Raw genomic sequence first — 14,828 nt, 5'->3', positions numbered from 1 at the left:
GCGCGGGCGATGCCGCGGGTGGAAAGCTAGTCATTTATAAAATTGGGAATGTCTGTTTGTAAAATAAAATAACCGATTTTTCTAAATGCATATTATGAAACCAAAGCAGTAATTTTTACAATTTGTGTCTGGCTGTCTATTTTCTCGGCTTATCTCTGTTACGGCTAAATCGATTTTGACGGGATTTCCGTCAGATAACTGATGTAGTAATTACTAACTTTGCTTCTTTATACTTATACTTTATAAGGATTAGGATTAAAGGGAAAAACTAAATATAAATAAATAAAAAACCAAAATTTTTAAAGCATTTTATTTTGACTTCACACACCACCGAACCGCTTGCGATACTGTTCGCTATATAAAAGATTAACCGTCTGTCTGTCTGCGTCCGTGAGCACTGTGGTGTGACCCATAGACATGGTACGTTGCCATTGGTGATCCTGGAACATAAAAAAATTACGTTTATTATCTACTAGCTTACCGCCCGCGGCTTCGCCCGCTTTGTCTAAAACCTAATAAATTATATACCTTCCTCTTGAATCAGTCTATCTATTAAAAAAAACCGTATCAAAATCCGTTGCGTAATTTTAAAGATTTAAGCATACAAAGGGACATAGGGACAGAGAAAGCGATTTTGTTTTATACTATGTAGAGATACTAATACTAATAATATTATAAAGCTGAAGAGTTTGTTTGTTAACGCGCTAATCTCAGGAACTACTGGTCCGATTTGCAACAATTCTTTCCGTGTTGGATAGGCCATTCATCGAGGAAGGCTAACCGCTGGCTAACTGTTTGTAGAAGTCCTTACCCTCTGTAATAGTATATCGTTGAAAAATACCGGCTGTTCTGTGTTAAAGGCCAAGGTAACCTGTATTGATATCAGTTCCTTCCCCATATCTATACTAATATTATAAAGCTGAAGAGTTTGTTTGTTTGTTTGAACGCGCTAATCTCGAGAACTACTGGTCCGATTTGAAAAATTCTTTCGATGTTAGATAGCCCATTTATCGAGGAAGGTTGTAGGCTATATATCATCACGCTACGACCAATAGGAGTGGAGCCACGGGGGTGAAACCGCGCGGAGCAGCTAGTAATTTATATAATATAAAAAAAAATGTCTCAAGGTGGTCATCACAACTTAGTCAACGAAATTGATTTTTAAGTGCGGATATCTATTCTAATATTATAAAGCTGAAGAGTTTGTTTGTTTGTTTGTTTGAACGCGCTAATCTCGGGAACTACTGGTCCGATTTGAAAAATTCTTTCGGTGTTAGATAGCCCATTTATCGAGGAAGGTTGTAGGCTATATATCATCACGCTACGACCAACAGGAGTGGAGCCACGGGGGTGAAACCGCGCGGAGCAGCTAGTAATTTATTTAATATAAAAAAAAACGTCTCAAGGTGGTCATCACAACTTAGTCAACAAAATTGATTTTTAAGTGCGGATATCTATACTAATATTATAAAGCTGAAGAGTTTGTTTGATTGTTTGTTTGAACGCGCTAATCTCGGGAACTACTGGTCCGATTTGAAAAATTCTTTCGGTGTTAGATAGCCCATTTATCGAGGAAGGCTATAGGCTATATATCATCACGCTACGACCAACAGGAGTGGAGCCACTGGGGTGAAACCGCGCGGAGCAGCTAGTAAAGAATATAAAAAGAAAGTAACTAATGGATATCTTAACATATGAACATGAAAGGAGTGAAGTGATTATGTGTGGTGTGCGCATAAGTGTGTGTGTGTGTGTGTGTGTATTGAGTATGTTTGAGAGTGCGTATGTGTAAATGAATGTGTGTGTGTGTTTCGGTAGATGTAGGTTTAACCACTAGTGAGCTAAAATCACCTGTATAGGTTGTACAGTGCTAGCTCCTAGCTCACAAACACTGCACATATAATTCGCCGGCGCATGAGTGACACTCATAAAATCGTATGGAATATGCGGCAGCCATGATTCTTCTGGCGCTCGTTCTAGATACTGCTCTTTACCTGACAAATACATTGTGACTTGTTAGTTGGCTGAGCGACGTAGAGAGGTAGATAGATATAACGTTTATTAATAGAACACAATCACACTTACAAATAAAACACAAAACCAGTAAAACAATACAGAAAACACTCATACTGCACACAGTAATATTAAAAGTATAACAATTAAACCGTTAATGTACACAGCGTTCTACGAACAGGCCTTGGCTCAGCATAAATGTCAGAGTTTTTAAAGAAACCCCGACGCTGATATTCTGCCAATGCCTATTGAGGGCAGAAAATTAAAATAAACTTAAATAAATAGATAATGCAAGAGAAATGAAGGTTAAATATTTATAAAATTATAGTAAGTATATAATATGAATAAACATATTGGTACACAATATAAGAAATAATACAGGGACTAACAAGCAATCCACAGAAGGTGTAGATAACCAAACGTACACGGACTGCTCGACATGTCGCTACAAACCGCGCAGTTGACGGCTTGAAGCGGTCGCGACGGCTCGAGCAGTCCGTGTACGGCAGTGAATGGATGTCCATAGTTCACCGCGCGGTCGCGGCTTCAAGCCGTCGCGTCGGTCTCAACTGCTTGAAGCGGTCCGTGTACGGCCGCCCTTATAGATATAATAGTTTTAAAGTTAAGTATAGCTCAATTGGAGTAAAAAAAGTTAACATTATCTAGCCGAAACTTCAGAAAAATTTGACATTTTTTGAAACTTTTTCAAAAACTACTGAATTGATTTTCATTCACTATTCAATAATTACCATCCACCACGTTGTTCCAATTCACAGTAACATAGCTGTCTCTGTCGAAGCGATTCGACGTCATGTGGACACCGAGAGCTCGCATTAGATTATTAATTGTATGTGCAGTATGACCGGCCGCACCATGCACCATGGATGACAGTTTTATGGTCTAAAACGAGATAATAATTATATCGAAGGGTGAAAGGCTATTTGGTTTAAGCGACATTTTTTTAACTTTACAGGAGAGCCAATTAAAATATTTTTTTTTTGAAAACATATAACTTGTGTAATATAGAGATACAAAAGTGAATTGACTTATATGGTTTTAATCATCAATAGCCATAATAATAATGTAGTTCTACGCAATAAAAACGAATATGAACCAAAATAGCTGTACACTTAATACAAAATGCTGTAATCCACTTTATTATAGAATCAGGCAAAACGATTTAAACAAAAATATCACAGGTTTTTAGATTCAGGAAAAATGCTTTAAACGACTCATTTGACATTATCCAGAGAACGCATAATTGATTTAAACGACATTAGTGCTGATTTACACAGGGTCAGTAACTGACTACAAATTCGAGGCAAATCAGTGCTGACCCGAAAAAAAACCCTGTGTAAACAGATTTGAAGTCAGTACAGAGGCTTGAAGTCTATGTAAACAGTTAAAGTCAGTCGTGGCGCCGAAATGACTTGTCTACTGACCCTGTGTAAATCAGCACTTATATTCAAATCTTAGTATGTGGCTAGTTAGTGTAACGGCCAATCGTGTGTCACCAGATTTCAAGAAAAAACACTGAAGTGACAATGCATCGAAAAAACAATAGGTTTATTTTTAGTTTGGAGAACTTTCTGAAGATCGAAACATGTGCATAGAATGGATGGATGCTCTTTGCCAAGCTTTCGGTGGCATTCAATTCTTTTTGATGCTTCCTTTTCTTCCAAATGAGCTTTAAGTTCCGAACAATCGTCTGGATTCTTGCCCTGAAGTTTATTGCATTTTAAGCATTTATCCTTTTTAGGGACTTGAAACAATGTTAAATTCATCATTGATAACTTGGCGGAAAACTTTTTCACTTAGACAATCTACACCTTTTCCACAGAATACATTAATAGTAGCTAGTACAGAACGGACACTCTCCGCCTCCTGCCAAAATTAAACACTTACCTCATCCCGCACGATCAGCCTAAAAATGGTCCGCATTTTTCTGCAAGGACGATACGCAACGAAGATTGACAACATTACTCAAATTGACTTAGGTACAGTAATTTTATTATTTTGGATTTGTGATTATCGTTTTTCGTAGAAAATGGTTAGATATTGTGCTGTTTACGGATGTATTTCATCAATAAAACGCGAATTTTTTTTACGCTAGTCACAAATGTGCCAACCATAAAGCGTTAACACTTAACACACACATTTGCAGTCTCTACAGTGTGACTGTCAATACGATAATTTTGTATGGAGTGTCCGGGGTGTGCCTTTACTAACACGTTCTTCTTTATATACACGATATAAGTTTTTTATATTTTTATCACAGAATACATAATAGTAGCTAAACGCTACAGAACGGACACTCTCCGCCTCCCGCCAAAATTAAACACTTACCTCACCCCGCACGATCAGACATGTTATGGTACCCATTTCCCCGCAAGGACGATACCAACGACGTCTTTAGACGAAACGCAACGAAGATTGACAACATTAATCAAATTGACTTAAAGCAATTTTATTATTTTGGATTTGTGATTATCGTTTTTCGTAGAAAATGGTTAGATATTGTGCTGTTTACTGTGTATTTCATCAGAAAAACGCGAATTTTTTTTTACGCTAGTCACAAATGTGCCAACCATAAAGAGTTTACACACACATTTGCAGTCTCTACAGTGTGACTGAACTATAATACTAATATACTAAAAAACTATAATTTTGTATGGAGTGTCCGGGGTGTGATTTTTATATTCCGTAGGAAGGTATAATTTTGTACAATCTTTGCGGCAATAGTGTGACGGCAAGGCTGGTAAGCTTTGTATTAATTTTATTGCCCCTTCCTTCACTTCATTTGGAGTTTTGTTTGCTGGGACACATTTACCCCTATTATCAGTCTTAGATATTCCTTGAGTTTGGTTCGAAATAGTGTAATAAACAAATCTTTGTGTTACATTTAAAGTATTTAAAAGGAATTTCAAGCAAACTTGCCGTCGACCTTCCCCGTCATTCAAATTCAAATTATATTTATTTGCAAGAATGTAGTTACAAATTCTAGATGTTTTAATTACAATGTTAAGTTAATTAGTCTAATTATTTAAATGTACACACAATTCATTAATATAATAATTAAAAGTACTTGTTCTATAGCTGGCAGTTGTCGCTTGCAGTTTGCTGTTGCAGTTTGCGGTCTGCGGTCCGTCTCGGAATTGTACCTTAAATATCTATTTCGACCATAGTATCGCTTAAACAAAATAGCCTTTCACTCGTCGATATTATCACTACATAGTATAAAACAAAGTAGAGGTCCCTATTTTTGCTTAAATTAAAAGTACGCAACCGATTTTGATGCGGTTTTACTTTTTAATAGATAGTTTTTAGATTCAAGAGGAAGGTTTTAGTATATAATTTACTAGCTTTCCACCCGCGGCATCACCCGCGCAGTCAAAGTAAAACCCGCATAGTTCCCGTTCCCGTGGGATTTCCGGAATAAAACCCGTGGTAAAAAGTAGCCTATGTCCTTTCTTGGGTATCAAAATATCTCTATACCAAATGGTTAAAAAAAATTGGTTCAGTAGTTTAGGCGTGATTGAGTTACAGACAGACAGACTAGAGTTACTTTTGCATTTATAATATTAGTATGGATTGCAAAAAAGATAATCATTTCTAAAAATGTTCACCTGGTTTCCCTGTTGCACACCAAACGCAGGACCATCATCTCCGTTCTTACTGAACCATAGCAAATTCTTCGGGGCGAGTATTTTGTCGTTCTTTACTTCTTGGAAAACGACATATGTAGCTAGTTCTATGCTAGCCATTGCTTGGGTCAGTATGTCGTGGTCTGCGGTACCGCCTTTTCGAAAAACAAAACCTTCTATTAGGGTGCTTTTCCACCAATAATGTGCGAGGAATGTGTTTGCAAATAACCAATAGTATCGCTTCACGATACACGCTCCACTTCAAAATAAAAGAAGCGATATGATTGGTTCTTTACACACATTTTTCGCTATACATCCTCGCACATTATAAATGAGACTGTAACGCTTTCATGCGTTAACAAATGAACTGTTTAATGGCATTGGAATAAGATAGATGCTGAGCATTAAAAGCATGATGTGATTATATGTACATACATTTAAAAAAAAGGGTTATGTTCAGCAAAACATTATTTTATGTGTCGCCTAAGCATATTTCGTATTCAACGATGTTTTATAAATAACTAGCTTTCCACCCGCAGCTTCGCCCGCGCAGTCAAAGAAAAACCCGCATATTTCCAGTTCCCAGATTCCCAGGATAAAACCTATCCTATTTCCCGGGGTAAAATTAATATGCCTATGTCCTTTCTCGGGTATCAAAATATCTCTATACCAAATTTAATGCCAATTGGTTCAGTAAGTAAGGCGTGATTGAGTAACAGACAGACAGACAGACAGAGTTACTTTCGCATTTATAATATTAGTATGGATGTAATTGATATTACGTCAATACCATAAACTAGTAGTAAACTAGTAGCGCCCTCTAGCCAAATGTATGTAGAAATAAAGAAATAAAGTTCAGGGGCCGTATTATGATCTCTATTTCCAGACAGCCTACGACGTGAATTGAACTGACTGGCAAATTCATATAATGAACGCAATAACCAGCCATGGTTACGTCGCACGTTTAATTTATTACACTGCTGCATTGCACCATTTTTTCTCAAATTAATACTGAACTGTGGCTAAATATTGAGCACGTGTTATCACTAAAAAACCTATTGCAAAGTATTAAGTCTTATCCCTTCATATATATTAGCATAAAACTTACGTAATTCATCATCAATGCCATATAACAAGATGCCCAGTGGCCACACCTTATCCTTATAGTAATTCATATTATCAGCGCTCAATACTGCGGTATTATCATCATCATTTCGTCTTCTTGCTAGGAAGGTCTTGTCATGAGTACCACATTCTTGGTAATAATGCGTATTGATGTAATCTCGTTCTGATTGAGATAATAGTGTGCTCGTGTCCCTGTCCTTTAAATTAATGTTAAGTTCTTTAAGACTATGAATCTATTTTACCTAATAGCTGTCTCCCGCATGGTTTAAAAGTTGTCATGGTCTGTTTAATACGATATTATTGTAATCACCTTAGAAAGAAGATTTAGGTTTGAAATCTTTCGTAGCGGATGCCTACATATTACTGGCTATTTGCATAACAAATTTCTGCCCGATCGGTACAGTAGTTTGGGCTGTGTGATAAATCAGTCCACCTTGAATTTAAAGTGGTCGTTTAGTGATCAATCAAAATTAGAAAATTTAAGATTAGAGCGTTAAGTTAAATTTTTGTTTATTATTTGATATCTATTTACTGATGACGGCATTTCCAAATGCTTGAAACGTTTGACGACATTATTAGTATATACTTACTTTCATTTGAAATTTCTTGACCAAATCGTAACTGTTCACTGGCGAAACTGAAATTTATATGTAAAATTTATACCTGTCCCTGTGCTTACTCTGACAAACATAAAAAATACATTTAATGAAAAAAAAATACACTACTATACATGTAAGATCGGGGCGTATGAAAAATACATTAGAACTTCTTCAGATTTATTTTTATACCAGTCTTTATTTTTAGGTAACTAACGACAGAGAAACAGCCGTCTTCACCCACGATCCGTGGTACGTGGTACGATCCGAAAGTTCGTTCTTCATTCGTTCTCTGCTACACATTCACTCACTATCGCTCTTCCATTCACATCTTCGTTCAAAATTGCCGAGTGTAACCTTAGGTCGACTGCACATAAAAATAAAAATATTTAGAACTTAAAGTAATGTTGTTTTAGGTTAATTTTAATTTCATATAGCCGAAGTGCTTGTTATTTTACGAGTATAACAAATATTACTGAGTGGACTAACAGATTTATTTTTATATAGGGTGCAATTTTATTAGTTGTAATTTCATATTTATTTACATAATTTAGCAATGATTGATACCAAAAATGTGGATGATATCCTCGCAAAAGTAATGTGCGATCCTAATTCCAAAGATTGTGTCTATAGACAATGTTTCACGTGTTGTGATAATGTTATTTATTGGGCTGGTCACAGTAAAGATGAGACGGTTACGTGGGAAGAATTATTTGCACGTGAAAAACATATGTCGATAAGAATAAGAACAGCAGTCTTAATAAAACTACTGAAAAAATGGTTAAAAGAGAGAAAAGCGGCACAATGATCTCATTAACTGTTTCATACAATAGTGACTTGAACACATTCAGAAACATGTATACAACATAAAACATCAGTATTCTCAATATTTATCCTGCATAAAAAAATTTGACAACAAACGAAGTTATAGTGCATATTGACTTCTCAGAGAACTATACGCTAAAGAAGTACAGACGATGCAGTGGGGAACATCTAAACCACAAATGACAATTAATACTGGAGTGATATATGCAAAAAACAAAGAACCTCAAACCTTTGCGTCCATTTCACCAAACAATGAACACGGACCAGAGGCAATATGGGCCCATCTGACTCCAATCTTGCAATACATCAGAAAAATAATACTGGAATAATAAATATCACTGGAATTCACTTTTTATCAGATGGCCCAACAAGCCAATAAAAGCAAAAGAAAAAAATGTGTGCGTGTACTAGTGTATACACGTAAGAAGTGAAACTTCTTTATGACCTTATTTTTCATAAAATAATTTACTATATGCATGATGCATCTTTACAGAAATACGTCAAATCACGCGTTGTAGGGATAAGAAAAAGATGGCGCGTAACGAAAAAATGTTACAACAAATTTTTAATAAAGAAGATAAAGAAAAAGTAAAGATAAAGAAGTTTCACTTCAAAAAACTTTTACTTCTTCTCTAAGCTTATGGAAGAAATGGGATTCCCTAATTCTACTAGGTATTTCAGTTTAGCTTCTCACGGAAAAGGAGCTGCCGATGGTGTCGATGCCGTAGTAAAGCGACGTCTTGACAACTGCGTCTCACAAGGAAAGGATGAAAAGGAAGAAACCGCTTACGAAATTCTCCAAAACTCTGATTCATCAGTATTGACATTTTATGTACCACAAGACTCAATTCAAAATTTCACAGTAGATGCAGACCTGTGGTTGTGTAGCCAGGCGTAATCGACGCGAGGTGCAAACTTAGCTTGGTCGAGTTGTGGTACGAGTACCATTCTACTTTAAATATTCATAATAACTTACATTTTCAAATCAAATCCAAACTTACAAAACATTACAGAAAACCTTTCCATAATTAATTAGTTTAAATAAACTTTTTCTTACTCTTGTTACATAAAATATAAATAAATACTTTAAACAATAAACCTTATTGTTTTATTTAACCCGTGACCTTTCCTTCTTAGTAGAAATAGTAGCGTAGGTAACACATACAAATTTATCATGTAGGCATCACAAGTTAATAACTTGAGCAATAAATCTATACTAATATTATAAACCTGAAGAGTTTGTTTGTTTGTTTGAACGCGCTAATCTCAGAAACTACTGGTCCGATTTCAAAAATTATTTCGGTGTTGTATAGCCCATTTATCGAGGAAGGCTTTATATCATCACGCTAAGACCAGCGGGAGCGGAGCAATGCAGGTGAAACCGCGCGGCACAGCTAGTCTTATAATAAAATAAACAAATCTACCACCTTTCTTGCATGCGTATCACACACACATTATACGTTTTTATGGTTATATTATAAAATGTGACTCACCAATGTTCTCAATACTCGCTTTAATCATGTCATAAACTATTCGAGCTATATCACGCTGGTTCACACATTTATATCCAATCGGCATGAGCTGAAACACACACGCGCGGCCCGAGCATGCTCAGGCGTCTCCACTTGAGCAGCTCGGCCAAATGAGCCGCTCATTCGCCTGAGCATGCTCAAGTGGAAACAAGGCTTTATATCCACTTGAGCATGCTCAGGCGAATGAGCGGCTCATTTGGCCGAGCCGCTCAAGTGGAGACGCCTGAGCATGCTCGGGCCGCGCGTGCTCAGGCGTCTCCACTTGAGCGGCTCGGCCAAATCGCTCGCTCATTCGCCTGAGCATGCTCAAGTGGATATGGCTTTACAGATGCATTATTCATACTGTTTTACTGATCGATTTTTTTAAAGACAAGTAGGTGATCACTGGTCAGCATCCTGTGTCCTGTCAGACCGAGATATTTTATTTTCTGCTCCACCGGGAATCGAACCCAGGGCCCTCGGTTTTGCGCGCACGCGTTAACCAGACAACCACTGTACTAAGAAGGCGGTCCAATGTAAAAAATGGGGAAGCTCTCTATTCAAATGATGCCGCGGACGCAGATAGTCCTACTTTTCTATACTAATAAAATAAAGAGGAAAGAATAGAAAAAATTCGATCACGAGGCGGGACATGAACCCGCATCCTTCGCGCCATTCCAGGGCGGATGCCTAACCAACTCAGCCACTCGTGACCCGCCTGAGCAATCGAATTTATTCTATCCTTTCAGTTTATTATTATTAGTTATATTATTAGTTATTGATCGAATTTTTTCTATTATTTATAAATTTATATTTATAAAGCATTTGAATGCCATAAAAACCAAAAAATATAAATTAAAGAGGAAAGGTTTGTATGTATGTATGGTATAAACACGCATAAACTACTGGACCTATTTTGATGAAATTTGGCACAGACAATCTTTAGACCCTGAGAAAGAACATAGGCCACCTTTTATTGCGAAATATGTACCACGGGCGAAACTGGGGCGGACCGCTAGTATATTATAAATGCGAAAGTTTGTGAGGATGGATGTATGGATTTTTGTTACTATTTCACGCAAATACTACTGAACCGATTACAATGAAATTTCGTATGTAGATAGCTAGAGCTAGACCCAGAATATGACATAGGATGCTTTTTACAACAAAAATACTTTATTGTGCACCAGGACATAAAATTACAAGCGAATATATGAAAGAAAGCAGCACAGTTGAGCACAACAGGCGGTCTTATCGCTAAGACGGCGATCTCTTCCAGACAACCTGGTGGTCAAGGAAATACAGTAGAAGTAAAAGTTAATGGGCAAGAGGTGCGTTTATTATTATTATACATAAATACAATATCCTTAGCTTTTTATCCCGGAAATCCCAAAGAAACGGGAACTATGCGGGCTTTTCTTTGAAAACGCGGGCGGAAATCTAGTAAAATATAATAGCATCTCACCACAAAACTCTTAGAATAGTCGTACACGCTTGGCGGGCACGTTTTCAATCGATCCGGATTGCTGATAAACAGTATTTTATCACTTGTACTATTTGAAGTAGTCATAAAAAACTTCAGGCACGTTTCCTCTTGAATCTTTGAAAATGTGGCCACGATTTCATCTTGCGAGTGTAGATCTTTAATAGAAAAAGAAACTAATAAATGCGAAAGCATATGTATGTGTAGGTATGTTTGTTACTCTTTCACGCAAATACTAGTGAACCGATTACAATGAAATTAATAGATAGTATAGGTTTTATCCCGGAAATCCCACGGGAACGGGGACTATGCGGAATGCCAGTTAATTTATACATTTAATCAAACTCAAACTCAAAAATTCATTAAGGGCCGATTTTTCAATGCCCAGATAAACAGCTAGATAGACTTTATTCTTCAGTTAACAAAATATTCAATTTTTCAATAGACGAATAGGGCTTATCTATCGAATAACTACGTTATTTGACGAATAAATCTATCTGCCGCTCCAACGGCCAGATAGCGTGCTATTCGACGAATAGGCGTTTGATTTGACAACTGACGCGTCAAATTTGGGATATTTTCGTTTGTAATAACATAGAGCATAGAATTATTAACAATTAAGCCTCTTTCTATATAATTATTATAAATTAAAATCATATTGAAATTGATGTTTTTGGTAGTATTGATGACCATGCCATTGAAAATTTGCCGAACGCTGGCTTTATGTCGTTTCCATCGTAAAATATATTTAAATTTAAAGACAAATTTGATCAAAACTCTTTACTCGAATCAAAACAACAATCAACAATCATATAACACAAGCAAACTTAAAATGCACTCCTGACGTGTGTCATAATGACGATTGTTGACTAATTGCAAGAGTTGACTCTATCCCGCTCTAACCTGACTTATTTAATATGTTTGTTTCGCCACTCCGAGAGCAGAGCTGCCAATATGGAAATATTTGGTCAGATAGTTATTCATCAAATAAATCACGATTGAAAAATAGGCGAGCCGTTATGAGTTAGATAAACAATTGAATAAATCTATTCGAGGGGTAGTTATTAGACTGTTTATCTCGGGATTGAAAAATCGGCCCTTATTCAATTAGACTACTATTTAGTAGCACTTTCGAATCGTCATTACATAATTATTTTTAACATTTACCACCGATTCGGAAAGCAGTATCTATGGAGAAGAAACGGCAAGAAACTCCATAGTTGCTCTTTTAAAATCATGTCGATATTACATAATATGTAACTTATATCAATACATAATATATCATAATCGCCGATATAAATTACTAATTTAAAATAAAACACATTTACTACCCAATATCACTATTATTTTTTCTGAACTTCAAAATCCATTGCAATATCAAGAGGAAATTAAAAAACACAGGAATCTCTAATATATATAAATCTCGTGTCACAATGTTTGTCTTCAATGGACTCCTAAACCACATAACCGATTATAATAAAATTCGCACACCATGTGCATTTCGATCCAACTTGAGAGATAGGATAGTTTAAATTTCAAATCGATTTAGAGAAAGCGGGCGAAGCCGCGGGCGGTAAGCTAGTAGTTTTGTATTTTTTTAATATTTGTTAACTGTACCTAATATATAAAAAGTTTTAAAACAAACTTTCACAAAAATAACTTTTAATTTTAAGCATACAATATAAACTATTTTTTTTTGACTAGGTATAAAACCTATCCTATCCTAATAATATTATAATTGCGAAAGTTTGTGAGGATGGATGTATGTGTATGTATGTATGTATGGTATGTATCTATGTTTGTTACTCTTTCACACAAATACTACTGAACCGATTACAATGAAATTTAGCATAGGTTTTATCCCGAAAATCCCACGGGAACGTGAACTATGCGATAGGTATTTTCTTTGAAAACGCGGGCGAAGCCGCGGGCGGAAAGCTAGTAAAATATAAATAACTAGCTTACCGCTCGCGGCTTCGCCCACTCTGTCTAAAACCTAATAAATTGTATACTAAAACCTACCTCTTGGATCACTCTATTAAAAAAACCGCATCAAAATCCGTTGCGTAGTTTTAAAGATTTAAGCATACAAAGGGACATAGGGACAGAAAAAGCGACTTTGTTTTATACTACGTAGTGATAACACTCACCATAATCTTTATTATTAATCGTATAGTGTATTACTCCCCTTTTCCATAATGCATTGCTAAAATGAAATAGTGTAAAAAGTATACAACAGCGACTGTTCATATCGAACAAGTGTGTAGTCATAAAATTGCAATACAATTTTTATTTTAAAATTTTATGTTACTGTTATAGCTTTTTATATTATCAAAATATGTAGTAATCTAATGTTAGGTCACAGAATACATAATAGTAGCTAAACGCTACAGAACGGACACTCTCCGCCTCCCGCCAAAATTAAACACTTACCTCACCCCGCACGATCAGACATGTTATGGTACCCATTTCCCCGCAAGGACGATACCAACGACGTCTTTAGACGAAACGCAACGAAGATTGACAACATTAATCAAATTGACTTAAAGCAATTTTATTATTTTGGATTTGTGATTATCGTTTTTCGTAGAAAATGGTTAGATATTGTGCTGTTTACGGATGTATTTCATCAGAAAAACGCGAATTTTTTTTTACGCTAGTCACAAATGTGCCAACCATAAAGAGTTTACACCACAGTTTACACACACATTTGCAGTCTCTACAGTGTGACTGTCAAAACTATAATTTTGTATGGAGTGTCCGGGGTGTGGTTAGGTGTTGTATTTGGGTATGTTAGGATATTGTAGAATATATTTTTAGACCAGGGCCAATCCTTTCCAAAATGATAAAAACCTAAAAAAAAAAAAATTCTTTGTTGTACCGATTTCCTTCAAAATTGATATCCGAGGATCTACGATCGCAAAATAGGAAACTGGTACCAAAATTTAATAAATTCAGCTGGTAAAGAAGCAAAATATACAATTCTTGCAGTTTCTATGTCAGTTAACTGTAGAATCTTTCTGCCAGCGTAAGCAGCAGAGCTGAGTTTGGCAGCAAGAGTTGATATATGGGTGCCCCATTGAAGCTTTGCTTTTAAGGTCACCCCCAGGAACAGAGTAGTCTCTTCTATTTTAAACCTATAATTAAGTGTTTTTAACTACTAATTTAATGGCCCTCTCTTTGAATTTGTTTTTTTAATAATTTGCGTTTTGAGGTTGCATCACTTTTTACATTATCTAATTTAGCTATATGATAACACCGTATGGTCAAATATTTTTCGGCGACCAGTCTTATTAGGTTCACTTGATGAAGTGAACCACACGCGTGTTCAGTTTCAACTTTAAAATAAGTATTTTTATGACCAATAAATTGTTTTACTATACAGGATAAAATTTTTGTATAAGTTGGTCTCGTCATAATAAAATTCTGTCGAATAAACTTTCTGATTATAGTTTCCGAAGTCTTACATACAGAATATACATCTCTTGAAGCATCAATTAATCCGCCTTTATCCCGTGCGCTAACTAATTTATGATATTCATGCTTTTCATTTGAAAACAAACATTCAATGCATGCAGCAGATTTGTCTACGCAGACATCTCACAACAACCTGAAATGTACCCAACTATTT

General features: G+C 36.0%; 1 protein-coding gene across 1 annotated transcript; it reads right to left on the bottom strand.

Annotated features, from left to right (window-relative positions):
- Nucleotides 1-294: 294 nt before the first annotated feature.
- Nucleotides 295-13,491, bottom strand: LOC123704777. Its single transcript, XM_045653274.1, has 9 exons — nt 13,348-13,491; nt 11,180-11,355; nt 9,697-9,784; nt 7,373-7,419; nt 6,766-6,979; nt 5,640-5,812; nt 2,763-2,913; nt 1,852-1,994; nt 295-440 (listed from the first exon to the last, which is right to left on the bottom strand). Exons 1-9 carry the CDS (start codon nt 13,466-13,468, stop codon nt 321-323), a joined length of 1,233 nt encoding a protein of 410 aa, XP_045509230.1. The 5' UTR covers nt 13,469-13,491; the 3' UTR covers nt 295-320.
- Nucleotides 13,492-14,828: the final 1,337 nt, after the last annotated feature.

Source organism: Colias croceus, chromosome 30 (assembly GCF_905220415.1).
Source record: "Colias croceus chromosome 30, ilColCroc2.1".
NCBI lineage: Eukaryota > Metazoa > Arthropoda > Insecta > Lepidoptera > Pieridae > Colias > Colias croceus.
The sequence above is the reverse complement of the archived record's forward strand: the minus strand, read 5'-3'. Positions and strand labels throughout refer to the sequence as shown.

What these genes read in the sequence shown, in the direction of transcription:
- LOC123704777 (XM_045653274.1), bottom strand. Translation starts at nt 13,468, where the DNA reads ATGACTACACACTTGTTCGATATGAACAGTCGCTGTTGTATACTTTTT. An exon ending in TGGCATTGATGATGAATTAC is followed by an intron (nt 5,813 to 6,765) that starts GTAAGTTTTATG and finishes TTTTTCGAAAAG; the next exon opens with GCGGTACCGCAGACCACGAC. An exon ending in GTGTGCAACAGGGAAACCAG is followed by an intron (nt 2,914 to 5,639) that starts GTGAACATTTTT and finishes ATCTCGTTTTAG; the next exon opens with ACCATAAAACTGTCATCCAT.